The 27,793-nt window shown below is 53.6% G+C and overlaps 1 protein-coding gene across 1 annotated transcript; it reads left to right on the top strand.

The window, feature by feature from the left end:
• The first annotated feature begins 6,904 nt into the window (after window positions 1–6,904).
• LOC101946291 (C-type lectin-like) lies at window positions 6,905–26,901 on the top strand. The gene is made up of 6 exons (XM_065593773.1): window positions 6,905–7,112; window positions 8,347–8,426; window positions 9,656–9,750; window positions 14,656–14,796; window positions 19,043–19,154; window positions 26,585–26,901. The coding sequence occupies exons 1-6, from the start codon at window positions 7,030–7,032 to the stop codon at window positions 26,650–26,652; spliced, it is 579 nt and encodes a 192-aa protein (XP_065449845.1). The 5' UTR covers window positions 6,905–7,029; the 3' UTR covers window positions 26,653–26,901.
• Window positions 26,902–27,793: the final 892 nt, after the last annotated feature.

The raw sequence follows: 27,793 nt of genomic DNA, 5'->3' as shown, positions 1-27,793 counted from the left end.
GAAGGCAAATATGCCTTGAGACTCAGCAAAGTATGCAGGGACTGGCCCATGTGACTCCAGACTCCATTTTGCTGTAATTTTCCACAGTAAGAACAAAGAGGTGTTCTTACACCTGGAAAAGACTATATAAGGCTGATGCCTCATCTCCACCTGTTCTTCAATCCTGCTTCTTACCTCTGGAGGAACTTTGCTACAAGCTGAAGCTTTGAACAAAGGACTGAGGACCCATCCCAGCGGGGGATGTATTCCAGAGACTTGATTTGAACCTGCAGTTTATTCCATTGCTGCTGCAAGCCTGAACCAAGAACTTTGCCATTACTGTATGTAATTGATTCCATTTAACCAATTCTAACTCTCATCTCTATCTTTTTCCTTTTATGAATAAACCTTTAGATTTTAGATTCTAAAGGATTGGCAACAGCGTGATTTGTGGGTAAAACCTGATTTGTATATTAACCTGGGTCTGGGGCTTGGTCCTTTGGGATCAGGAGAACCTTTTTCTTTTACTGGGGTATTGGTTTTCATAACCATTTGTCCCCATAACGAGTGGCACTGGTGGGAATACTGGGAAACTGGGGTGTCTAAGGAGATTGCTTGTGAGACTTGCGGTTAGCCAGGGGGTGAGACCGAAGTCCTCCTAGTCTGGCTGGTTTGGTTTGCCTTAGAGGTGGAAAACCCCCCAGCCTTGGGCTGTAACTGCCCTATTTGAGCAATTTGTCCTGAGTTGGCACTCTCAGTTGGGTTCCGCCAGAACTGCATTGTCACAGCCCCCCAGAAGGGCAGGGAGGCAGAAGTGGTGAGAGAGCCCCCACGGCAGATCAGGGAGGCAGGAGTGGTGGGAGTAGCCATGGCCGGGCAGGAAGGATAGGAGGGGTGGGGGGAAACCCCAACAGCTGAGGAGGCCTGCATGGCAGGGAGCTGACAAACAGTCTAATCTCCAGCTAAGCTCACCTTTGCTGCAGCCATATGGTAACATGGGGCCCCACAGCTCTGGGTGTTCCCAGCGGAACATTCCAACCATGGGGCGGGTTTGTTTCCAGTGGGGTCTGGCAGGGATCAGTTCTCGGCCCTACACTCATTAACATTGTTATCAGTGACTGTCAGGGTTCTCTCCCCACTCTAAACTCTAGGGTACAGATGTGAGTACTCACACAAAAGACCCCCATGCTTATTTCTACCAGCTTAGGTTAAAAACTTCTCCAAGGCACAAATCCTTCCTTGACCTTGGATAGGTATTGCTGCCACCACCAAGTGAGTTAGACAAAGATTTAGGAAAAGGACCATTTGGAGTTCCTGTTTCCCCAAGATATCCCCCCAAGCCCCTTCACCCCCTTTCCTGGGGAGGCTTGAGAGTAACCAAGGTGAGCACTGACCAGCCCCTTGGGTTTTTAGGACACTAAAAACCAACCAGGTTTTTAAAAACAGAACTTTATTATAAAGAAAAAATAAAAGAAGCACCTCTGTAAAATCAGGATGAAAGGTAATTTTACAGGGCAGTCAGATTCAAAACACAGAGGATTTCCCCTCTGGGCAAAACTTTAAAGTTACAAAAACAGGGATAAACCTCCCTTTTAGCATAGGGGAAATTCACAAGCTAAAACAAAAGATACTCTAATGCATTTCCTTGCTATTACTTACTATTTCTGTACTTTTAGATGTATCATTCAGTAGGAGCTGGATTACTTGCTTGGTCTCTCTCTTTGTCTCCCAAGAGAACAACAACAGCCCAAACAAAAACCTTCCCCCACAGATTTGAAAGTATCTTCTCCCCTTATTGGTCCTTTTGGTCAGGTGCCAACCAGGTTATCTGAGCTTCTTAACTCTTTACATGGTAAAGGAGGGATTTTCTGCTACCCTTAGCTGTATGTTTATGACAGTGACCTGGAAGGAAACATAAATCCATTACTGATAAGTTCATGGGTCCAGATTTAATGCATCCGAGGGTGCTGAAGGAATTGGCTGATGTGATTGCAGAGCCATTGGCTATTATCTTTGAAAACTCCTGGCAATCGGGGGAGGTCCCGGATGACTGGAAAAGGGCAAACAGTGCCCATCTTTAAAAAAGGGAAGAAGGAGACTCTAGGGAACTACAGACCGGTCAGCCTCACCTCAGACCCTGGAAAAATCATGGAGCAGGTCTTCAAGGAAACCATTTCGAAGCACTTGGAGGAGAGGAAGGTGATCAGAAACAGTCAGCATGGATTCACCAAGGGCAAGTCATGCCTGACTAACCTAATTGCCTTCTATGAGGCGATAACTGGGTCTGTGGATGAGGGAAAAGCAGTGGATGTGTTATTCCTTGACTTTAGCAAAGCTTTTGATACGGTCTCCCACAGTATTCTTGCCAGCAAGTTAAAGAAGTATGGGCTGGATGAATGGACTATAAGGTGGATAGAAAGCTGGCTAGATCATCGGGCTCAACGGGTAGTGATCAATGGCTCCATGTCTAGTTGGCAGCCGGTATCAAGCGGAGTGCCCCAAGGGTCGGTCCTGGGGCTGGTTTTGTTCAATATTTTCATTAATGATCTGAAGGATGGCATGGATTGCACTCTCAGCAAGTTTGCAGGTGACACTAAACTAGGAGGAGTGGTGGGTACGCTGGAGGGTAGGGATCGGATACAGAGAGACCTAGACAAATTAGAGGATTGGGCCAAAAGAAATCTAATGAGGTTCAACAAGGAAAGGTGCAGAGTCCTGCACTGAGGACAGAAGAATCCCATGCACTGCTACAGACTGGGGACCGACTGGCTAGGCAGCAGTTCTGCAGAAAAGGACTTGGGGATTACAGTGGATGAGAAGCTGGATATGAGTCAGCAGTGTGCCATCGTTGCCAAGAAGGCCAACGGCATATTGGGCTGTATTAATAGGATCATTGCCAGCAGGTCGAGGGAAGTGATTATTCCCCTCTATTCGGCACTGGTGAGGCCACATCTGGAGTATTTCACCCAGTTTTGGGCCCCCCACTACAAGAAGGATGTGGACAAATTGGAGAGAGTCCAGCAGAGGGCAACGAAAATGATCAGGGGGCTGGAGCACATGACTTATGAGGAGAGGCTGAGGGAACTGGGGTTATTTAGTCTGCAGAAGAAAAGAGTGAGGGTGGATTTGATAGCAGCCTTAAACTACTTCAAGGGGGGTTCCAAAGAGGATGGAGCTGTTCTCAGTGGTGGCAGATGACAGAACAAGGAGTAATGGTCTCAAGTTGCAGTGGGGGAGGTTTAGGTTGGATATTAGGAAAAACTATTTCACTAGGAGGGTGGTGAGGCACTGGAATGGGTTACCTAGGGAGGTGGTGGAATCTCCTTCCTTAGAGGTTTTTAAGGTCAGGCTTGACAATGCACTGGCTGGGATGATTTAGTTGGGGATTGGTCCTGCTTTGAGCAGGGGGTGGGACTAGATGACCTCCTGAGGTCTCTTCCAACCCTAATCTTCTATGATTCTAACTTTGCAGGTGGTACAAAGTTTGGGGGAGTGGTAAATAATGAAGAGGGCAGGTTACTGATGGAGAGCAATCTGGATCTCCTGGTAAACTGGGTGCAGCAAACAATTTGTGTCTCAGTATGGCTAAATGTAAATGCAGACTGTGACGAACTGGGACTGTTCTTACTGTGGTCTTTGAATGCTGAGTGGGGAGTGCTGGCTGGGAAGGCAGGGGAGGTTGGCTAGGACGGTCTGCATTGGGGGATGGGAGACTGGCCTTGAGGGAAGATACCTGAGCATGTAACGTGAGAACACAGGAAGGGGTGTTGGAGCCAGGTGACACCTCTGTCCGGGAAACTGGACAAAGGCTGGGTGAGGAGCTGGAGGGAGGCTGGGTGAGAGATGCTGGAGGGAGTTGGAGTTTGCAGGAGCTGGCTGGGGTAATGGAGGGGAGCCCAGATGGGACTCTGACCCCCCCAATGGGGCTGTGGTGCCTCTGGGACCCCAAGATGGGGGGGTCCTGTTGTCTGTACCCTCAAGACCTGTCTTGAACTGTGTTCCTGTCGTCTAAATAAACCTGCTGCTTTACTGGCTGGCTGAGAGTCATGGTGAATCGCAGGAAGCCGGGGGTGCAGGGCCTGGTGTCCCCTCACACTCCGTGACACAGACATCTGGGTACAAAGAACACAGGCCAGACTTACAGGATGGGGGCCTCTATTTTGGGTACCAGGGACTCTGTAAAATATGTGGGGGTGGATAACCAGCTGAAGATGAGCTCCCAGCGCAACGCTGTGACCAAAACGACTAATGTTAACCTGGGGTTTAAAAACCAGAATCTCAAATAGGAGCTGTCATGGAATCCCCGGTGATGCTCTGGAACTGCTCCCTATGAAGCCAGTCCGGACTCTGGTGAAGTCTCCTCTCTGTGAGAGACTGTCTTCAGGGCAAGAAGCTCACACGGCTTCACCTTCCTGGGTCTAACTTTGGAGCATTCAGCATCCTCTGCCCCTCCGTGCGCTTCCCACAGCGAGTCCGCCCAGGTGGGGTCCTGGGGAAGCCACAGGGTCCTGCACCCCCACTTCGCAGTCAGACGTGACTCTCAGCCAGCCAATAAAACAGAGGTTTATTAGATGACAGGAACACGGTCTAAAACAGAGCTTGTAGGTCCAGCGAACGGGACCCCTCAGCCGGGTCCATTCTGGGGGGCAGGGAGCCAGACACTCATGTCTGCACTCACCCCTCATCCCCAGATAGCTCCAAAACTAACTCCCCCTCCAGCCCCTCCTCCTCTGGGTTTTGTTCCTCTCCTGGTCCAGGAGGTCACCTGATCTCTTTGGTCTCCAACACTTTTAGCTATCACCTTGCAGGGGGGAAGGGCCCCGGCCATTAGTTGCCAGGAGATAGTGTCGGCCATTTATGTGCACTGGACCTTTGCTCTGCAACAATTACACCCCCTTATCCCACTACCTAGAGACTTAGGAAATTCATAGGGGAAACTGAGACACCCCTACATTAAGAAGAATCCCACTTCGTCACAAGAGCAGAGAGGTTATTTTACCTCTGTGTTTGGCAGTGGTACAACTGGTGGTGGAATCCTGTGCCCTGTTCTGGTGTCTACAGTTCAGGAAGGATATTGATAATTTGGAGAGGGGTCAGAGAAGAGCCACGAGAAGGATTAAAGGATTAGAAAACCTTCTGTGGCAAAGTTCCTCCTCTACCTTGGTGGGCCCTGCGCTTATTGGCAGATTTGCTCGCCTCACAGATACACCTGTGGGTCGGGAAACAGTCCAGAGACCTTTCCTTCTTGTAGAAGCCAGAGTCCAGGTAAATTCCTCCTGTGTTTGATCAGGAGTTGGGAGGTTTTGGGGGAACCCAGGCCTGCCCTCTACTCCGGGTTCCAGGCCAGGGCCCTGTGGACTGCAGCTGTCTAGAGGGCCTCCTGGTACAGTTGCACGACACCTACAACTCCCTGAACTACTTCCCCATGGCCTCCTCCCAACACCAGACCTTCCGCCTGATGTCTGATAATACTTGTACTTCTCAGTCCTCCAGCAGCACACCTACTCACTCTCAGCTTCTTGCGCACACTTCCTCTCACCTGGCTCCCTTTGGCCTGACTGGTGTGAGCCCTTTTATAGCATCAGAGGGGCCTTAATTCGAGTCAGGTGCTTAACTGCCTCACCTGACTCTTAGCAGGTTAATTGGAGTCAGGTGTTCTCATTAGCCCGGAGCAGCCCCTGCTCTGGTCACTCAGGGAACAGAAAACTGCGTATCCAGTGGCCGGTATATCTCCCTTCTGCTACTCTGCTGTTCCCAACGGGCCTGGGTCTATCACACTGCCTTAGAGTGACAAACGCAGGGAGCTCAATCTGTTCAGCTCAGCAAAGAAAAGGTTAAGGGGCGACTTGATTCCAGTCTATAAATACCTACATGGGGACAGATATTTAGCAATGGGCTCCCCAATCTAGCAGGCAAAGGTGTAACACGGTCCAATGGCTGGGAGCTGAAGCTAGACCAATTCCGACTGGAAATGAGGCAGACATTTTTCCCAGTGAGAGTAACTGGAACAACTTCCCCAGGGTCGTGGTGGATTCTCCACCAAGGGCAATTTTAAAATCAACACTGGATGTTTTTCAAAAGCTCTGCTGTAGGCACTATTGTGGGGCAGGTCTCTGGCCTGTGTTTTACGGGGGGGCGGGAGGGGGTCAGACCAGATGATCACAATGGTCCCTCCTGGCCTTGCAATCTATGCATAAAATTCACAGTAGGAGTCAGCTGGTGCTTGGAAATGAGATGAGGGAAGTTACCAGGTGTCATGAATTCACAGGGTCTGTGCTGTGCCCGGCCTTTAAACTGTCTCACTAGCCCCAGATACAAGCAGCCAAACCACAGACATGTGAGAACAGAGTCACTTTGGGGGCAAGTCTGACACAGTTTTCATTGGCCCACAGTCAGCACCTACATACCAGGGTTATGGGCTCCCTTGAAATGCAGCAGAGACAGACAGGGGGGAGCGTGGGCAGCCCACAACAGGCCCAATACCTCGGCCACAGGCAGCGCCCTCAAGTTATAGTCCAATTGCCATGGGCCTGATTGTCCCGGCTCCATACGTCACCATTGACACCAGAGCCCGGAACGTGTAAATCGCCGCCCAGGGAGGATGGTGCATTTCCCAGGCTCGTTGCACAGGTGTAAATGACAACACCCAGGTCAGGGCGCTGACGAGCCAAGCACAGGGCGCGTGATGGGCCGAGTGCTCCCCGGGCTTGAGGGCCGGGTATGGGGAAAGTTGCCATTTTACCCTGCACTGATGGGGGCCATGGGACAAGATGGACGTGAGCAGTTGGGCCAGTCAGGGCCAGGGCACGATGGCTCCCCACAGCCACACTCATCTCAGCGCTGACAGACAGGGGGGAGGAAATAGCTTTCATTTTGTATCTGTTATCTCAGCCCTGACAAACGCTTCCTCCTGCTCACAGCCCGGCTGGTGGCCGGGTCCTGGCTCCTCTTATCACTGTTTGCCTGGGCGTTAAATGATTGTAGCTGCCATCAGCACAGATCTGCATGTTCAGTGTTGACACCTGGTCCCCTCCCCGCACTGGTCTATAAATGCCCCGTGTCCGGCCAGTGTCCCATGCAGGCTGCACTTGGACTGGCCTAGCACCGGAGCAGCTACCCAGCGAGACAATCAGGTGAGACCCTGGCTTCCTCCAGCTTCTTCCTCCTCCTGCGCTGGGGGGCTGGCGGCAGCTGATCTGTTACGGGGGTGGGTGGCCAAGCTTGTCCTGTGTGTGTCCCCCGACCCTGGGGCCGTCTCTGTCTCACCCCTTCCTCCCACCCCGCACAGCCCTGCACGCGGCACCCTAACGCCCTGCGGAGCTGTGCCCAGCGCTCTGCCCCTCCGGGAGCTGGGCCCAGCCTCCAGTCTGTGTCCAGTCTCTGCTGGATCATCACTGTGCAGGGCGGCTCCCCCATTCGCCCCATTCTTGCAATAATGGTGCAACGGGGGTCCCAGCCCCCACCATGGGCTGCAGTAACTATAATCCCTCCACTCCCCCGCACCCGAACCACACAGTGTTGGCTTTCCAGACACACAATCTCCCTGGAGCTGGAAATATGAGTGTGATTCAAACACCTGTTAGCGGGGAAAGGCCCCGGGGTGGGGTCAGTGGGTGTTTCATGTACCAGGTGCTGGGTGATAACACGAGAGGACTCCAAGTTTCTAACACTAACTTGGTCTCTAGTCTGAGAACGATTGCAGAAGTGCTGCACCTGCAGCTGGCATTCCAGCCATGTACACACAGACTGGCCTCCATCCTGGTGGCACTGGTGCCTCTTCCAAACTCTCCCCCCTGCCACCTGTGCCCTCCCTCCAAGTTCCATGTAGGTGGCTACCGTGGAGAATTGCCAGCCCCAGAATTGGGAGAAACAGGGAAAGTGGGAGATGGCAAATGCCCCTTCTGAGAACTGCTTTGCTCTGCAAATGGGACCCTGTTGCCTGGGACCCAGGTCCCAACTGAGTGACCATGGCCTCCCTGCTAACCCCCCCCTTCTCCCCACCTGCAGCCCTGATTTGGGGAGTCCCTGGAGATGCTGCTTGCAGAGCCCAGCCACTGAGGAGCTGGGACCTGGCTCCCTGCTGGGTGTCCAGTTCTGTCCCTGGGGCACAGGACAGAACTGGACAGTGAGGGGTGGAAGAGGAAGGGCCCTTCGGACCCAGGGAGATGAGCCCCGAGTTTGGTGCCCCAGGGTTGGGGGACAGGATCCCCCTCGGGGCCCTTACAGCCCAGCCAGGCCCTTTAGCAAACAGCCCCTGCAATGAAGGGCCTCCCCCTGGGAAATGCCCCTTTAGAGAAGGGGGCTGCTTCGAAGAGTGTCTCAGACTCTCAAGAGTGTCCCCATCTCCCTGGTGTGTTTTCCCCCCAGGAGAAGAGAGAAGATGGGGCCAGTCGCCTACTTCAGCCTCTGCCTCCTCGGCTGCCTGATCTTTAACCCCTCACTGGCAGGTGAGTCCCTGCCTGGCCCCTCGGAGCTGGAGCCCCTGGGTGCTGGTTGCCATACTGGGAATTGGGAGTGAATTAATTTCCCTCATCTGGGGGTCACTGCTCTGTGGAGAGCCGAGTCCCTGCAGCCCCTCCCCAGGGAGCGGGTGAGAGAAGGTGGGGGAAAGGCTCCCCAGGATCGGCTCTTCCCAGGAGGATTGGGTGGGGCCAGTTCCTGTGCAACAGGCGCTCAGCCCCCGTCAGCTCCAGGCTCCCATCCCACCCTCCCGTGTTCCCCTCCCACTGGCCAGTCGTGTCCCCGCGGGGTCCCTCTCCAAGGGCTGGTCCTGGCTCCGCTCCAACCCCAGCTTCTCCCCCATCGAGCCTCTGATCCCGGCTGGGCTGCCCCATTCCCTGCACACTGTGCCTTTCTCCTCAGACTGTCCCATTCCCTCCCCCTGCTGGGACACGGCCTCACCCCGTCCCTCTGTGCCCCCAGCCCTGAGAAGGGCAGAGCCTGCACAGTGTTCCCTTCTCCTTCGCCCCAGCCCCACAGATCCCTGCTATTCCCCCCTTTATGCCCCATCTCCCTGGGCACCTCTCTCCCTTCCCTCCTCCTTCAGTCCCCCAGATCCTCCCATCCAGAACTGGGCCCCGCTCCCGATTTCCTCTCGTCCCAGTCTGTGCCAACCCCATTGCTCCCCCAGCTTCACCACTTGCCCTGGGTGTTCCCTTCCTGCCCCACTGCCAGGTTCCCTGGCCCCACTGTCCCGCATGGCCCAGGGGGAGTCGGGGAGAAGCTCAGGGTGGCAGGAATTCCCTCTGCCCGAGGGCTGCAGCTGAATGGGGACCACTGTGGCTGGCAGCTCCATATTTCCCCCCTTTCCCGAGCCTTGGAGTCCATGGGGCTCCCTGGGGCAGGGGCAGTGGCAGGGGCAGGGAGAGTCTATCAGCCACCCCACAGTGCACTGGCTCCTTCCTCCCCGCAAGGAGTCATAGGGAAAGGAGCCCCTGCCCCATAGCGACCCAGAGGCCCTGCCCGGCTGGGATCCCTGCTCAGGGCTGGGTTCCAGGGGCCCCGTTCTGCCGATGTGGGGTCTGGGCAAACCCAGCTTCTTCCTGCAGTGCCAGGGCCTGGAGGGTCCTGCCAGCCAGACACAGCCCCAAACGGGGTCCCATGTTATGCCTCTGAAACAGCCTCTAACCGCGGTGTCCTGTCCCCACCATTGCCCCCCGGCCCCCTCTCTCTGCAGGGGTACAGGGTGTGTCCTGTCCCGGGTGCTGGCTACCCTTCCATGACAGCTGCTATCAATACGTCCCCCAAGAGAAAAACTGGCTGGAGGCTGAGGTGAGAGGCTGGGGGCAGCGGGGCTCAGCGGCGCTGGGATGGAGCTGGAGGCTGCGGGGATGGGGCGGTTTAGGGTGAATATCAGAGTAAGTGAGCTGGGCCGTCTGGGTAATCCATTCCAGTAGGAGGGGTGGGGGTAGGGTTGCCAACTTTCTAAGTGCAAACCCCTGCCCTGCCCCTTCTCCGAGGCCCCCCCCCTCGCTCCATCCCCCCTTCCTCTGTCACTCTCCCCCACCCTCACTCACTCTCACCAGGCTGGGACAAAGGGTTGGTGTGTGTGTGTGAGGGCTCTGGCTGGGAGTGCAGGCTCTGGGGTGGGCCCAGGGATGAGGGATTTGGGGTGTGGGAGAGCCTTTGGGCTGGGGGAGGGGGTTGGGGTGCAGGGGGGTATGGGCTCTGGGCTGGGGGTGTGGACTCTGCGGTGGAGATGGGGATGATGGGTTTGGAGTGCGGGAGATGATGCGCTCTCTCTCCAGAGGTGTGGGCTCTCGGGTGGGGCTGGGGATGAGGGGTTTGGGGTGCTGCAGAGAGCTATGGGCTTGGGCAAGGGTTGGGGTGGGGTCAGGGCTCTGGCAGGGGGGTGGTTCTGGGGTGGGGCCAGGGATGAGAGTTTTGGGGTGCAGGAGGGGGTTCAGGGCTGGGCAAGGGGTTGGGGTGTGTGCAGGGTGTGGGGTCCAGGAGGGAGATTGGGTGCAGAAAGAGACTCAGGACCGGGGCAGGGGATTGGGGTGTGGGAGAGAGTTTGGGGTATGGGATCCTGACATAGCTGCTTACTGCAGCTCCCAGAAATTGGCCCCCAGGTCCCTGCAGCCCCTACACATATGGGTGGCCAGGGAGGCTCAGCGCGCTGCCCTTGTGCCCGTACGTTCTGCCCCACAGCTCCCATTGGATGCAGTTCCTAGCCAATGGGAGCTGTGGAACCGGCACTCAGGGAGGAGGCAGCACGTGGAGCCTCCCTGGCTGCCCATGTGCCTAGGGGCTGCAGGGACCTGGCAGCTGCTTCCGGTAGCCATATGGAGTCAGGGCAGGTAGGAAGCCTGCCTTAACCCTGGGCCCACGCTGTGCTGCTGACTGGACTTTTAACGGCCTTGTTGGCGGTGCCAACCGGAACCGCCAGGGTCCCTTTCCGACCGGGTGTTCTGGTTAAAAAACTGAACACCTGGCAATCCTTGGTGGGAGCCGAGGGCTGCACATTTCACACTGCCCCAGACAGAGCCCTGGGAACAGGCTGTGAGGGAACAACCTATCCTGGTCAGGCTGGGGAGCAGAATACAATGTAAACGTAGCCCCCGGTGGGGTACGATCTCCTCTGGACCCAACGCGCTTGTCATGCGCTGTGTCTGCCAGGGACGGCCTGGGCCCAGGTGGGGTCATGTCTCCCTCTAGCAGCCGGCTCCAGAAGGGCCTGCTCCTTACTCGGTGTTACCAAAGCAGAGCCCTTAGCTCCGGTGGCAGGGCTGTCCTGAAGGTCTCCAGTTCGATCCCCATTGCTGGCTGGCATGTGGCCAGGGAGTCACTGCATAGGATATGAGGGTGGTGATGGGGCCCTGTGTGCATAGGAACAGCCATACTGAGTGAGACCAATGGTCCATCTAGCCCAGTATCCTGCCTTCCAACAGTAGCCAATGCTGGGTGCTTCAGAGGTGCCCCAATGGGAACGAACAGAACAGGTCAATTATCAAGTGATCCATCCCCTGTCACCCATTCCCAGTTTCTGGCAAACAGAGGCTAGGGACACTCTCCCTGCCCATCTTGGCTAATAGCCATTGATGGACCGATCCTCCATGAATTTATCCAGTTCTTGTTTGAACCCTGTTATAGTCTTGGCCTTCACATCATCCTCTAGCAAAGAGTTCCACAGGTTGACTGTGCATTATGTGAAGAATACTTCCTTTTGTTTGTTTTAAACCTGCTGCCTATTAATTTCATTTCATGACCCCTAGTTCCTGTGTAATGAGGGGTAAATAATGCTTCCTTATTTACTTTCTCTGCATGATTTTATAGACCTCTCTCATATCTCCACTCAGTTGCCTCTTTTCCAAGCTGAAAAGTCCCAGTCTTATTAATCTCTTCTCATACGGAAGCTGTTCCATACCCCTAATCATTCTTATTGCCATTCTCTGTACCTTTTCCAGTTACAATATATCTTTTTTGAGATGGGGCGACCACATCTGCACGCAGTATGCAAGATGTGGGTGTACTATGGATTTATATAGAGACAACATGATATTTTCTATCTTATCTATCCCTTTCTTAATGATGCCCAACATTCTGTTCACTTTTTTGACTGCCGCTGCACATTGAGTGGATGTTTTCAGAGAACTATCCACAATGACTCCAAGATCTTTCTTGAGTGGTAACAGGTAATTTAGACCCCATTATTTTATATGTGTAGTTGGGATTATGTTTTCCAATGTGCATTACTTTATATTTATCCACATTGAATTTCATCTGCCATTTTATTGTCCAGTCACCCAGTTTTGTGAGAAACCTTTGTAACTCTTCACAGCCTGCTTCACACTTAACTATCTTGATTAGTTTTGTATCATCTGCAAATTTTGTCACCTCACTGTTTACCCCTTTTTCCAGATCATTTATGAATATGTTGAATAGGACTGGTCCCAGAACAGACCCCTGGGAGACACGACTACCTACCTCTCTCCATTCTGAAAACTGACCATTTATTCCTACCCTTTGTTTCCTATCTTTTAACCAGTTACCGATCCATGGGAGAACCTTCCCTCTTATCCCATGACAGCTTACTTTGCTTAAGAGCCTTTGGTGAGGGACCTTGTCAAAGGCTTTCTGAATATCCATGTACACTAGACCCACTGGATCACCCTTGTCTGCATGCTTGTTGACCTCTTCAAAGAATTCTAGTAGATTGGTGAGGTATGATTTCCTTCTACAGAAACCATGGTGACTCTTCCCCAACAAATTATGTTCATCTATGTGTCGGACAATTGTTTTCTTTATTATAATTTCAACCAGTTTGCCCAGTACTGAAGTTAGGCTTAGTGGCCTGTAATTGCAAGGATTGCCTCTGGTACAGAAGCTGATTGAAATGATAGGTTACATACCACAGTTAGTAGTTCTTCAATTTTACATTTGAGTCCCTTTAGAACTCTTGGGTGAATACCATCTGGTCCTGGTGACTTATTGCTTCATTTATCAATTTGTTCCAAAACTTCCTCTAATGATACCTTAATTTGTGATAGTTCCTCAGATTTGTCACCTAAAAAGAATGGCTCAGGTTTGGGAATCTCCCTCACATCCTCAGCAGTGAAGACTGATGCAAAGAATTAATTTAGCTTCTCTGCAATGGCCTTATTGTCCTTGTGTGCTCCTTTAGCATCTTGATCATCCAGTGGCCCCACAGGTTGTTTACCAGTCTTCCTGCTTCTGATCTACTTTGAAAATTGGATGTACCTTTCACTCTTTAAATGATGCCTTTTTGCCTCTCACTGGTTCTTTTCCTTTGTTGTTTAGCCACGGTGGCACTTTTTTGCTTCTCTTACTTTGTTTTTTAATATGGGGGATACATTTAAGTTGAGTCTCTATTATGGTGTCTTTAAAAATTTTCCATGCCACTTGCAGGGATTTCCCTTTTTGTGCTGTACCTTTTCATTTCTGTTTAACTAACCCCCTCATTTTTGTGTAGTTCCCCTTTCTGAAATGAAATGCTACCTTGCTGGGCTGCTGTGGTGTTTCCCCTGCCACAGGGATGTTAAATGTTCTTATGTTTGTAATCTTTCTGCCAGGTGAAGCCAGCAGCAACATGGGCCAGGTTCAGTATCTAGGGGATCCGTTTCAACAATACAACACAGAACTGGATCGAGCCCCCAAACAGTGACCTGGGATAATTACATACCACCGCCCAGGTGCCTCTAAGAGGCAGTACTTCCCCTCTCGCAATCACAGAGTCTGAGTGTAGCAAAACACATTTAATAAAAGGAGGGAAAAAACTCAGCATTAATTTGGGAAAACACCACAACTAGGGTTCATAAACACAAACGACCCACCCCCAAGTAAGTTGGGCGGTGTCCTTTTCCCCTCAGGTTCTTAAGTCCAACAACCCAATGTCCCTTTAACATTCCCGCCCCTTCTCTGTGCCCCACTCACAGTTGCTGTCCTTGGCTAGTGCAGCCCCAGAGTTCAGAGGTTTATCCGCAGAGTTCACCTCCCACCCTGTGTGTGGGGGGGGAAGGAGGCACCTTACACGCTGCACTGCTTGGGCACTCGCTCGTCACCCCAACGGTCGATTGCTGCGTTTCTCTGTGGGGCTCTGCTCTGGGCCTCGCCACCAGCCTCTCTGCCAGTCGCCCTGCTGTCCGCTTGCCACACCTGTTTCATTGCTGTGAAGGCTTCCGGACTTGGTTTGGAGCCCGGGCTCTAGGGCCCTGTGAGAGCTGCCAGGAAATCCCCTCGGCCAGGGCTGCACTGAGGTCATGTGGTGCTAATTGCTCATGTGCACAAGCCGAGCGCCTGGCAGAGTCCGAGTGCCTGGGGTCAGCACAGTGCCCTTCATCAGCCACACCTGTGCTCCCATCACAGCATGACAGCGGGTGTGTCTGGCAGAGCCATGGCCCAGGCAGGCCAGTGCTCACAGCAGAGCCCAGGAGCTGGCGCGGGAGGGATACGGTGACACCAGCAGGGCACAGGGTGGCTGTGGCTGTGCCGAGCGGGGTGGGGGCCGGGAAGGTGAAGGGGGATGGAGAGAGGGAGGCGGCTCTACCTGCTCCTCCCATTGGTCCTGGGGAGGGGAGAGGCGCTAACACGGGGTCCTGTCCCCTCCCAGCCCTTGCTGCCCGGGGGAGGCAGGGCCCAGAACAGTGCTGGACTCGCGCCTGCTGCTCCCTGCAGTGCCGGGAAGGGGGTAACTAGCTTTGTTTTTTCTTCTCCCAGGCTCATTGCCAGCAGCATTGGCCTGGGGCCCATCTCGCCTCCATTCACAGTGCCGAAGAAAAGAATATTCTGACCAATTATATGAAGTGGAGCCTCACAAAGAACAGTCCCGTCTGGATCGGACTCTCAGACCCTGACCATGTGAGTGCCCGGTGCCCGCTCTGCCTCTGGCAGCCCCTCCCTGTGCCCAGGGGTGAAAGTAACTTAAAGGACTTGCCGGTACTCCGGAGTCCTGAGGAGGGCGTGGCCTCCACCGGAAGAGGCGTGGCCTCCACTGGAAGAGGCGGGGCCTTTAAATCCCCAGGCCCTTTAAATCAGGGCCCAGGGCTGTAGCTGCTACCGCAGCGGAGCCCTGGGCCCTTTAAATTGCTGATGGACCCCGGGGCTCCGGCTGTCGCTACCCTGCAGAGCCCTTTAAATCGCCTCCGGAGCCCTGCTGCTGGAGCCCTGGGGTAGTGGCGACAGGGCTCCGGTGGCTATTTAAAGGGCCCTGGAGGGTAGCAGCAGCGGGAGCCCTGAACCCTTTCAATAGCCAGAACTATTTAAAGGGCCCAAGACTCCCACTGCCTCTACCATCCCAGGCCCTTTAAATTGTCCCCGGAGCCCTGGGGTAGCGGCAGTGGGGCTCCAGTGGCGATATAAAGGGCCCGGGGTGGTAGCGGCGGCAGGAGCCCTGGGCCCTTTAAATCGCCACCTGAGCCCCACCGCCGCTACCCCAGGGCTCTGGCAGCAATTTAAAGGGCCCTGGTTCCAGCCCTTTAAATTGCTGCCTCAGGAAGCCAGTCCACCCCGGTATGGTGCACCAGCTCTTGCCGGCAGGGATGGCAGGTTTGTAGAAATTTTGGTGGTGCCCAGAGCCTGCCCCTGCCCAAACTCTGCCCCCCCAAACTCCACCCCCCACCTGCCCAAGGCTCTGGGAGGGAGTTTGGGTGGGGGAGGAGGTCTGGGGTGCAGGCCCTGGGCTGGGGCAGGGGACTGGGGTGCAGGAGGGGTGCAGGGTGCAGGCTCTGGGAGGTAGTTTGGGGATGGGAGGGGTTGCAGAGGGAGGGGGGGTGCAGATTCTGGGAGGGAGTTTGGGGATAAGAGGGGGAGAGGAGGGACGGGGTGAAGGGGTGAGGGCTGTGGGGTGAGGCTGTGGGTGGATTTGGGGTGTGGCTGGGGATGTGGGGACTCAGGGCTGAGGCAGAGAGTTAGGGTGCATGGGGATGAGGGCTCAGGCTGGGGCTGGAGATGAGGGGTTTGGGGTGTTGGAGAGGCTCAGGGCTAGGACAGAGGGTTGGGGTGCGGGGGATGAGGGCTCTGGCTGGGGGTGTGGGCTCTGGGGTGGGGCAGGGCTGGGGATGAGTTTGGGGTGCAGGCAGGCTGCCCTGGGACTGGAGACAGAGAGGAAGACTCCCCCCAGCCCTCTCCCTGCCGGCAGCAGCGAGCTCTGGGGTAGGGACCCCCCTCTCCGCCCCCCCGGCAGCACACTCACCCCCCCCCCCACTGTCACTGCACGTGCTCCTAGGGCCCCTCTCAGGTCCAGGAATCCCCCTCGCCTCCCCTGTGGTGGGTGCCGTGCGGGGGGGGGCTGCTATCACATGTGCGCCTCCTCCCCTGCTGCTGCCCTCACTGGGGGTGGGGGATGGGACTGCCCCTTGCCCAGCGTGCGGCAAGAGCGGTGACTGTGGGCAGGGGGGGCGGCTGTACTGGTGGAGGGTCCCACCAGAAAACGAAAGGGTCTGAGGGGGAGGGGCAGCCTGCCCTGGCAGTAGTGGGCGGGGGGCACTAGGACCCTGCGGCGGCAGTTAATGCAGGCAGGCAGCATGGAGCTGCAGGAGAAGGGGGAGACAGGCTCTGCTCCGGGACCCAGGGAGGTGCAGGGGGGCAGCAAAGGGGGACCGGGGCACACTCAGGGGAGGCGCGGGGGGGCAGGAGGTGGGGCCGGCGGGAGACCCGGCCCCGAACATTCGTGGAACTGGGCCCCCGAACTCTCAATATTGCTGGAGCCAGGAGGCGGAGTCAGAGAGGGAGAGAATGCTCCAGTTTCTTACCGGTCCTCCATACCGGCCCGTACCGGCTTACTTTCACCTCTCCCCAGGCCCCTGGGCTCTGTGTCTCTGCTCAGTGAGGTTGTTGTTTGGGGCGGGGGTGCCACCAGAGCAGGATTTCCATGGGAACGGGGTGAAAAGGGGCTGTAACCGCCTGGGTTTCCAGTCACAGGGTCGATCCCCAGCGCCCGGTGCAGAGTACGAACTGCTGGTATTAATATTCACATTCGTGACACTAGTGCCCAGGGACCCAGCACACCGGCCCGTTGTGCTCAGACCGTACACGCCCGGCACGAGAGTCAGCCCCGCCCCACACAGACGAGACGTCTCGACGAGGGCTCAGGGAAAGGGGCAGCCCCACGGGCAGAGCGACCAATGCGAGGGCACAGAGCCCTGGGAGTGCTGTCGCTCTGTGTGTATTCGTCCTCAGGGTGGGCTTAGTGAGGGGGGTCACCTGGCCAGAGGCGCTTCAGCTCCAGGCCTGTAGGGGGAGCCCCGGTGGGTCCCGATACCCACCCGACACAGGCTCAGGGAAGGGCAGTGACTGGGGCTGGCGGGAACGGGGAGGTTGCAGATCCCCCCGAGATACAGAGGCGTAATCACTTACAGCTCAAAGTGAGCAACCGCGGCTCTTGTTTGGCCCCTGGGCCAGTCCAGTCGCCAGTCAGGGCCCTGCAGGCCAGTGCCGGGGGGGAGGGAGGGTGGGTGGGCCCTCCAGTCCAGTCTCTAGTCCAGCAAAGAGGCTCGTTTCCAGGACAGGCTCATTAGTGTCTCTCCCTGGGGCCCTGCTCAGCACTTGCTGCTCCCCCATGGACTCGGGGCAGGACGCCGGTGGGGATACTGTGTGTGGTCGTGTGTGTGATGTGGGACTTGCACAAGGATGGCGCAGACTCCTGCACAAGGCTCCCTCCAGCCGACAGGCTGTCGTCACTTGCTAAACACGCCCGACTGCTCTTGGCTCCTCACTTCTCACCGTGATGAAATGCCAGAGACAGAGACCTCCTGGGCCACGTCGCAGCCTTTCACCCCTCGGGGGGTCAACTCAGCCTGGGGCAGCGTCAGCCTCTGTCCCTCGGCAGCTCCCCCTGCACCCGCCCACTGAGGAGCTGCCCACCAAGGGACACGGCCCCGTACAAAAGCCTGGGGAATTAATAACCCAGAACTCCCTTCAGGGACAGGGAAGGGGGGATCAGGACCCACCCGAATCCCTGAACGCACGGACAGAACAAGGGGATTGTCGCCAACATTCCCGGCTCCTTCCCATCGGCTGAGGTGCTGGCAGCCCACTCCAGGCACATACGGCGTCTGCTTCCCTCCCCAGCAAACAGCCCCAGGGAACACGCGATAGGGGCGGGGCCGTGGCTGGTCAGGCCAATGGTCGGAGCAGGAGCAGGAAGCGGATCCAACACAAGGGTCAGAGCCGGAGTCAGGAATTAATAGCCAAGCCGAGGGTCAGAGCCAGGAGGGGACCCAGGCGGCACATCAAGGGTCAGAGCCGGAGCCCAGGGGCAGGGTCAGGAAGCCGGGACCAGGAGCAAGCCGAGGCGGCCAGGAATGAGCAGGAGCAAGGCTGGGAAACAAGCAGGAGCAGGAGGAGGAGCAGGGCTGGAGCAGGACAGGAGCCCGGCGAGGAGCAGCAGCACAGGGAGGATCGCGGCTGTGGCATGACCACACTGAGCAGCCAGAGAGCTGCTGGGCTAAGAGCCGGCCAGCTGCCCTTCCTGCCCAGGCAGGGGGTGCAGTCAGTCGGGTGGCCTGCAGCCGGCTGGCTGCACTGGTTGGGTTGCCAGGTGACTAATTCTGCTGCAGCCCCTGATCCCCGACAGTGCGAACCCAGCTTCATCCAGCGCCCCCGTCCCCCAGACCTACCACCGTGATCTCTGCAGCGGGGAGCAGAGTAACTCCCCTGTGGATGGGCTTTGGGAGCGTCGTCGCGTGGGTCTGTGCACACGAGAGAGAACGGGGGCATCAGCGTGGGGCTGCGGGACAGCGCGTGGGATGACGCTGCAGGTGCTGCCTGTCGGGCTGGGCTGGAGATGGACGTGGAACCTGAGGGCAGGTCGGGGTGCGCTCCCCTCGGCGATGTGGGGGTGGCAGGGGCAGGGGGTGCCGGAGACTCTCCCTTCACTTGCTATTTTCTTGCTTCCGAGGGCTTGGGCAGGTCCTGGTGTAACTTGAGTTGCCAGTAAATGTAGCCCTGGTTGTCAGCGCTGACATTTCATAGCAATGATCAGTGTCTCCAGTGTCACTGGGCAGCCTCTGCCCGTGCCCTGCCCATGGCCCCTCGGCTCCGGGGCACGTCTCTAGCTGTGTAACCTTGGGTTTTACAGGGGCTCTGCTCTCCTTTGTCTCTGCAGGATCAAACCTGGAGATGGTCAGATAATTCCCTGCTCAGTTTCACAGTTTGGAATAAAGGGCAACCTGATAGTCCGCACAAAAACGAGCACTGTGTGGTGTTAGTACGTCCAGGTAAGTTGGTGGATCAGAGCCACATGCGCCTACAAGGGGAACCCTGGCAGCCCTCTGACCACACAGGTTCTGATCCAGGCTGTCCCCAGCACGCTCTGGAGTGCAGATCCTTACTCCTCTCTCTTCCCTGCTGGGAGGGCAGTCAGGAGAGAACCCCTTGTCTCACCTGGTAAAACTCCTACTTACCAGCTCCCCTGGGTCAGTTCATGTATCTGCTCCAGTGACAGGCAGAAGAGACATATGCACATGCACACAAACATTCACCACCCCTTGTGACGTTATTGACATAAACTGGGACCATATAGATCATTGTTGCAACCAAGGTCCTATAGTGGCACCCAAATCTTGTATAAAGGGGGTCAAATGGGGTGTCTAGGACAAGGTTATGGTTTACTGGTTATGATTATGCTGTCTATATGTATGTATCAGTTTTGTAGTCGAAGTTAGGAATATTGGCTCTATACTGTCTGTATGGCAAACTTATGCTATGCTTCTGGGTGACATCCCAGACAAGCTGAGATTAGCTCTGCCTAGCCTGCTTGATGGCCCATTAAGGACCATCAGCTATACAATGGACCCATTGAGAGAAGGCAGATACGCCTTGTACCTCAGCAAAGTATGCAGGGACTGGCCCATGTGACTCCAGACTCCATGTTGCTGTAATTTTCCGCAGTAAGAACAAAGAGGTGTTCTTACACCTGGAAAAGACTATATAAGGCTGATGCCTGATCTCCATCTTGTCTTCAATCCTGCTTCTTACCTCTGGAGGAACTTTGCTACAAGCTGAAGCTTTGAACAAAGGACTGAGGACCCATCCCAGCGGGGGATGTATTCCAGAGACTTGATTTGAACCTGCAGTTTATTCCATCGCTGCTGCAAGCCTGAACCAAGAACTTTGCCATTACTGTATGTAATTGATTCCATTTAACCAATTCTAACTCTCATCTCTATCTTTTTCCTTTTATGAATAAACCTTTAGATTTTAGATTCTAAAGGATTGGCAACAGCGTGATTTGTGGGTAAGATCTGATTTATATATTGACCTGGGTCTGGGGCTTGGTCCTTTGGGATCAGGAGAACCTTTTTCTTTTACTGGGGTATTGGTTTTCATAACCATTTGTCCCCATAACGAGTGGTACTGGTGGTAATACTGGGAAACTGGAGTATCTAAGGAGATTGCTTGTGAGACTTGCAGTTAGCCAGTGGGGGTGAGACTGAAGTCCTCTTAGTCTGGCTGGTTTGGTTTGCCTTAGAGGTGGAAAAACCCCCAGCCTTGGGCTGTAACTGCCCTATTTGAGCAATTTGTCCTGAGTTGGCACTCTCAGTTGGGTTCCGCCAGAACCGCATTGTCACACGGAGAAACTAAATGGATTCTTTGCTTCAGTCCTCACGACTGAGGATGTTAGGGAGATTCTGAGCCGGCTTTTGTAGGTAACAAATCGGAGGAACTGTCAAGGATTGAAGTGTCACGAGAGGAGGTTTTGAAATTAATTGATAAACTTAACATTAACAAGTCACCGGGACCAGACGGCATTCACCCAAGAGTTCTGAAAGAACTCAAATGTGAAGTTGCGGAACTGTTAACTAAGGGTACGTCTATACCCAGCCGCTAGTTTGGCGGCTGGCAATCGAACTTCTGGGTTCGACTTATCGCGTCTTGTCTGGACGCGATAAGTCGAACCCGGAAGTGCTTGCCGTCGACTGCGGTACTCCAGCTCGGCGAGAGGAGTACCGCGGAGTCGACGGGGGAGCCTGCCTGCTGCGTGTGGACCGAGGTAAGTTCGAACTAAGGTACTTCGAACTTCAGCTACGTTATTCACGTAGCTGAAGTTGCGTACCTTAGTTCGATTTGGGGGTTTAGTGTAGACCAAGCCTAAGGTTTGTAACCTGTCCTTTAAATCAGCTTCTGTACCCAATGACTGGAAGTTAGCTAATGTAACGCCAATATCTAAAAAGGGCTCTAGAGGTGATCCCGGCAATTACAGACCGGTAAGTCTAACGTCAGTACCGGGCAAATTAGTCGAAACAATGGTAAAGAATAAAATTGTCAGACACGTAGAAGAACATAAATTGTTGTGCAAAAGTCAACATGGTTTCTGTAAAGGGAAATCGTGTCTTACTAATCTATTAGAGTTCTTTGAAGGGGTCAACAAACATGTGGACAAGGAGGATCCAGTGGATATAGTGTACTTAGATTTCCAGAAAGCCTTAGACAAGGTCCCTTACTAAAGGCTCTTATGTAAATTAAGGTGCCATGGAATAAAAGGGAAGGTCCTTTCATGGATAGGGAACAAAGGGTAGGAATTAATGGTAAATTCTCAGAATGGAGAGGGGTAACTAGTGGTATTCCCCAAGGGTCAGTCCTCGGACCCATCCTATTCAACTTATTCATAAATAATCATCTCTGGAGATATTTAAGAGTAGGTTAGATAAATGTCTATCAGGGATGGTCTAGACAGAATTTGGTCCTGCCATGCGGGCAGGGGCTGGACTCAATGACCTCTCGAGGTCCCTTCCAGTCCTAGAATCTATGAATCTATGAAATGATCTGGAGAAAGGGGTAAACAGTGAGGTGGCAAAGTTTGCGGATGATACTAAACTGCTCAAGATAGTTAAGACCAAATCAGACTGTGAAGAACTTCAAAAAGACCTCACAAAACTAAGTGATTGGGCAACAAAATGGCAAACGAAATTTAATGTGGATAAATGTAAAGTAATGCAAATGGGAAAAAATAACCCCAACTATACATACAATATGATGGGGACTAATTTAGCCTCAACAAGTCAGGAAAAAGATCTTGGAGTCATCGTGGATAGTTCTCTGAAGATGTCCACGCAGTGTGCAGAGGCGGTCAAAAAAGCAAACAAGATGTTAGGAATCATTAAAAAGGGGATAGAGAATAAGACTGAGAATATCTTATTACCCTTATATAAATCGATGGTACGCCCACATCTCGAATACTGCGTACAGATGTGGTCTCCTCATCTCAAAAAAGATATACTGGCACTAGAAAAGGTTCAGAAAAGGGCAACTAAAATGATTAGGGGTTTGGAACGAGTCCCATATGAGGAGAGATTAAAGAGGCTAGGACTCTTCAGCTTGGAAAAGAGGAGACTAAGGGGGGATATGATAGAGATATATAAAATCATGAGTGATGTGGAGAAAGTGGATAAGGAAAAGTTATTTACTTATTCCCATAATACAAGAACTAGGGGTCACCAAATGAAATTAATAGGCTGCAGGTTTAAAACAAATAAAAGGAAGTTCTTCTTCACACAGCACACAGTCAACTTGTGGAACTCCTTGCCTGAGGAGGTTGTGAAGGCTAGGACTATAACAGCGTTTAAAAGAGAACTGGATAAATTCATGGAGGTTAAGTCCATTAATGGCTATTCGCCAGGATGGGTAAGGAATGGTGTCCCTAGCCTCTGTTTGCCAGAGGGTGGAGATGGATGGCAGGAGAGAGATCACCTGATCATTACCTGTTAGGTTCACTTCCTCTGGGGCACCTGGCATTGGCCACTGTTGGTAGACAGGATACCGGGCTAGATGGACCTTTGGTTTGACCCGGTACGGCCGTTCTTATGTTCTTATGCTCTTATGTTCTAACATTCGCACACTTGCCGGCTGCTTGTGAAAGTGCTGCACAGTCTCGGAACATTCACAGATTGAATTCACAGATGGAAACTGGCACTGGGAGGGGATCGTTAGCAAAAGCGCCAGCGGGGAGGGGAAGAAGATCCAAATAGGCCGGACGGCGACAGTGACTAGCCCAGTGGTTTTCAACCTTTTTGTATTGGTGCCCCTTGTCGCACAGCAAGCCTCTCAGTGTGACCCCCGTTATACATTCACAATGAGAGGAGTCATTTAATTGAATGGGAACTTGGGGCTGTCACCCCACAGAGCTGACAGCTTGCGACCCCCATATAACCACCTTGCAACCCCATGGGGGGTCAGGACCCCAAGTTTGAGAATCCCTTGACTAGCCAGTGTTGGTGGATCTGAGGGGTTCCTTTGCAGACAGGTTGTGAACAGGCAGGGCTGTCCCTAACTATTCTGGGGCCTTATGCAGCCCCTCTTTGGGGGTGTGGGCCCCAGGCCTCTGTAGGTGGGAGGTGTGGCTTGGGAAGCAGGGGGGAATCAACCCCCAGCACTCAATGGCAGAGCCCTGCACTTCCCGCCGCCGGTGAGTGCAGGCTCGGCTCTGCTGCAGTCCTCAGGCGTGGGAAGGGGTGGGGTTGGGGCGGGGTGGATCAGGGTAGGGCAGGGGTGGGGCAGGGTTTGGGGGCCTGGGGAAGAGATGGGGCAGGAGCTGGAGCCCTACGCAGCTCCATACTTTGCATATGGATAAGAACGGACCTGTGAACAGGAGAGGGGCAAAATCCACAACGAATCTCCTGCCTGGCCCTGATCACTGAGTTCGGTGTCTGTGTGGGGCCTGCAGTGCCAGTGGGTGGGGGGAGCGAGGGGCAGGGCCGGGGCTCTCAGACCAGTTCCATTTATCACTGGGACAGGCCTGGGCCCGCCGTGAGCCGGGTGTGTTAGACAGTCACACGCTAGGGTAACAAGCAGCCAATTGAGCACTGGGCTCTGTAATAATTGATTAACATTTTACTAAACCATTAATTCTTTGTTACGTTTATGAACTATTCCTAAATTACACCCAAAACATTATGTCAAAGGAACATGAAAGTCCCAAAGTCAAGGAAGTTCGAGACTAAGCTGCCCATGTAACCTTAACTCAGCCCCTGGTACGTGTGCGTCATGATACAGTCTTGAGTTACAGGCTCAGTGTCCGTCAGGCCTGATGCCGGCAGATGGGCACAGCCAGGGCTGCAGTCACTGGACGGGGATAGAGTCAAACAGCAGCAGAAACTCACACCCAAGGGAACGGGGCACTGAGACCGGCCTATACCCCCCGCGGAGCTCCCTGCTGGGCCTGGGGTGCTGCTGAGGGGCAGAGCCCACCCAGCCCAGCCCCAGGACATCCCCAGAGCAGAGGGGTAATGGGGTCTGAGGGAGGAACGTGCAGCTCCGCGCACAGCAGGCCGGTAACACTGACTCCTGGGGCAGGGACACATCCCCTCTGCATGGTGGCTGAGCCCTGCCTGGGACAGATGTTCCCATGGGTGTAGCCAGACCCAGGCGGGCAGGGCATGGAGGGGGCCTGGCTGTGGGGCAGCTCACTCAGCAGGGAGGGAGGCAGCAGCCCAGTTCCTGAGCGGGTGCCCCCAGTCCCAGGGCAGGGCTCTCGCTCTCTCCTTGGCCCTCTGGCTGGGGTGGGGGGCACGTGGGGTGGGGGAGGTAGGAGCAGTAGCACCTGGACCAGGTGTCTCCCTTTCACACTGAGCCTCGGCCTCTCTTTGCAGGATGGGGCTGCCCCAATCTGGGGTGCTGAGGGCTCCATCCCACCCTCCTCTTCCTCAGGGCTGTGCACAGGAGCTGGGATCTTCTCCGAGGGGCACGGAATGGGGCGGTGTTGGGGTCACTGTACAAGGAGGATAGGAGTACTTGTGGCACCTTAGAGACTAATAAATTTATTTGAGCATAAGTTTTCATGGGCTACAGCCCACTTCATCGGATGCATGTAGTGGAAAATACAGAAGGAAGATATATAGAGTCATAGATTCTAGGACTGGAAGGGACCTCGAGAGGTCATCGAGTCCAGTCCCCTGCCTGCATGGCAGGACCAAATACTGTCTAGATCATCCCTGATATCTAACCTACTCTTAAATATCTCCAGAGATGGAGATTCCACAACCTCCCTAGGCAATTTATTCCAGTGTTTAACCACCCTGACAGTTAGCAACTTTCTCCTAATGTCCAACCTAGACCTCCCTTGCTGCAGTTTAAGCCCATTGCTTCTTGTTCTATCCTTAGAGGCTAAGGTGAACAAGTTTTCTCCCTCCTCCTTATGACACCCTTTTAAATACCTGAAAACTGCTATCATGTCCCCTCTCATTCTTCTCTTTTCCAAACTAAACAAACCCAATTCTTTCAGCCTTCCTTCATAGGTCATGTTCTCAAGACCTTTAATCATTCTTGTTGCTCTTCTCTGGACCCTCTCCAATTTCTCCACATCTTTTTTGAAATGCGATGCCCAGAACTGGACACAATACTCCAGCTGAGGCCTAACGAGAGCAGAGTAGAGCGGAAGAATGACTTCTCGTGTCTTGCTCACAACACACCTGTTAATACATCCCAGAATCATGTTTGCTTTTTTTGCAACAGCATCACACTGTTGACTCATATTTAGCTTGTGGTCCACTATAACCCCTAGATCCCTTTCTGCCGTACTCCTTCCTAGACAGTCTCTTCCCATTCTGTATGTGTGAAACTGATTTTTCCTTCCTAAGTGGAGCACTTTGCATTTGTCTTTGTTAAACTTCATTCTGTTTAACTCAGCCCATTTCTCCAATTTGTCCAGATCATTTTGAATTATGACCCTGTCCTCCAAAGCAGTTGCAATCCCTCCCAGTTTGGTATCATCCGCAAACTTAATAAGCGTACTTTCTATGCCAATATCTAAGTCGTTGATGAAGATATTGAACAGAGACAGTCCCAAAACAGATCCCTGCTTTACCCCACTCGTTATGCCTTTCCAGCAGGATTGGGAACCATTAATAACAACTCTCTGAGTACGGTTATCCAGCCAGTTATGCACCCACCTTATAGTAGCCCCATCTAAATTGTATTTGCCTAGTTTATTGATAAGAATATCATGCGAGACCGTATCAAATGCCTTACTAAAGTCTAGGTATACCACATCCACCGCTTCTCCCTTATCCACAAGGCTTGTTATCCTTATATATATATATATATATATATATATATATACAGGGAATATGAAACAATGGGTGTTACCATACACATTATAAGGAGAGTGATCAGTTAAGATGAGCTGTTGTCAGCAGGAGAGAAAGATAACTGTTTGTAGTGGTAATGAAAATGGCCCATTTCCAGCACTTGACAAGGAGATATAAGGAACTGTAAGGGGGATGAATGGGCCATTACACAAAGTAAAAGTATTTCTCCATGCTTATCTTTCCCCCCCTACAGTTCCTTATATCTCCTTGTCAAGTGCTGGAAATGGGCCATTTTCATTACCACTACAAAGAGTTATCTTTCTCTCCTGCTGACAACAGCTCACCTTAACTGAGCACTCTCCTTATAATGTGTATGGTAACACCCATTGTTTCATGTTCCCTGTGTATATATATATATATATCTTCCTTCTGTATTTTCCGAAGAAGTGGGCTGTAGCCCCTGAAAGCTTAGGCTCAAATAAATTTGTTAGTCTCTAAGGTGCCACAAGGACTCCTGTTCTTCTTGCGAATACAGACTAACACGGCTGCTACTCTGAAACCTGTACAAGGAGGAACGCCCCAGCCTGCCCTACCCCATGGGTCATTTCTGTTTTTCTTTCTAGGTTTTCATAAATGGGATGATTATTCATGTGATAGGAGATTCCCTTTTGTTTGTAAGCGCAAACCCTAAGGGAGGCAGGTCGCCTGGACCAGAGGGCTCCCAGGACATGGGCTGTGAGTGAATCGGGTCCCTCCGGCTCCCCTGGGAGACCAGATCCTGTGTCCCCGGCTGCAAAGTCCCTTCTGCAAAGCATCGCTGTGTTACGCTGTGTCACTCCCGCTCTGCTCTGCCCCCTTCTCTCCCTGTCACACCCACACTCTGCTCTTCTCAGCAATCTCAGCACAGTGACGTGATAATAAACGTTCCCTCCAGCATTCAGCTCAGTGTGTGTCTCCTTTCTCATGTTCCTGACTCTGGCATGAATAGTCCATATGTCGCCTGGCTCCAGTCTCAGCACCCCAGAGCCAGCGCTTAAGGGGAAGAAAGGGAATGAATTAAGAATGAGGAGGGTCCTGGACTTCTGGTTAAAACATGGGGCATCGTTACCTCTGAGACACGGCCCATTCATCCACTCCCCTCTGTCCCACCCTGGGCTCTCATCCCGCCTGTCCTGTTTTGGGGGTTGAAAGAGAAGAAGTTAGTTTAGATGCGCCTTCTGGTAAAAACATGGGTATGGGACCCCCACAGTACAGCTCCTTTCAAGGAATCCATTGGTTTAGCACAAACTGGACAAAATCAGCCCTGTGTATGTGAGCGGGGTCTGAATGGGCTCCCCCCTGCCCTGGGGGATGAGCTGGGGGAGCAAACCTCAGGAGCAGACTGTATCAGACACACCTGGGCTGCCTAGGTGCTCGGAGGACAGACCTGCTTTGCCACAGTGCTCAGTTTGGGCTGTTCGGGGTTAATCTGGGACGCAGGGGTGTGAAATGTTGTTATCCTCATTGTACGAGTCGAGGGCAGCAGAACCGTACTCAGCCTGCCCGATTGACCCTCATGTGCTGAGCGGGGCGAGTGCCCCAAAATCCAGTGAGAGCCCGAGGGGGTGGGGCCAGGTGTTCTCTCCTACCTGGGCTGGGGGCTCTGTTTAAAGACAACGTGATCAAAGACAACACAGGATGCAGCAGCAGTGGGGTCCCCCCACAACCCAGGGAAATCACTAAGCGCCGGGCGAATTGGCAGAGCCTCAGAACTCAGCATCGCTGCTCGAGGCAGAAGCGGCAAACGGCAAATGTGGCAGCGCCAGTGATGAGCCCACAGCAAAGGGGCAGGG

Source organism: Chrysemys picta, chromosome 1, assembly GCF_011386835.1.
Source record: "Chrysemys picta bellii isolate R12L10 chromosome 1, ASM1138683v2, whole genome shotgun sequence".
Lineage (NCBI taxonomy): Eukaryota > Metazoa > Chordata > Testudines > Emydidae > Chrysemys > Chrysemys picta.
The sequence above is the reverse complement of the archived record's forward strand: the minus strand, read 5'-3'. Positions and strand labels throughout refer to the sequence as shown.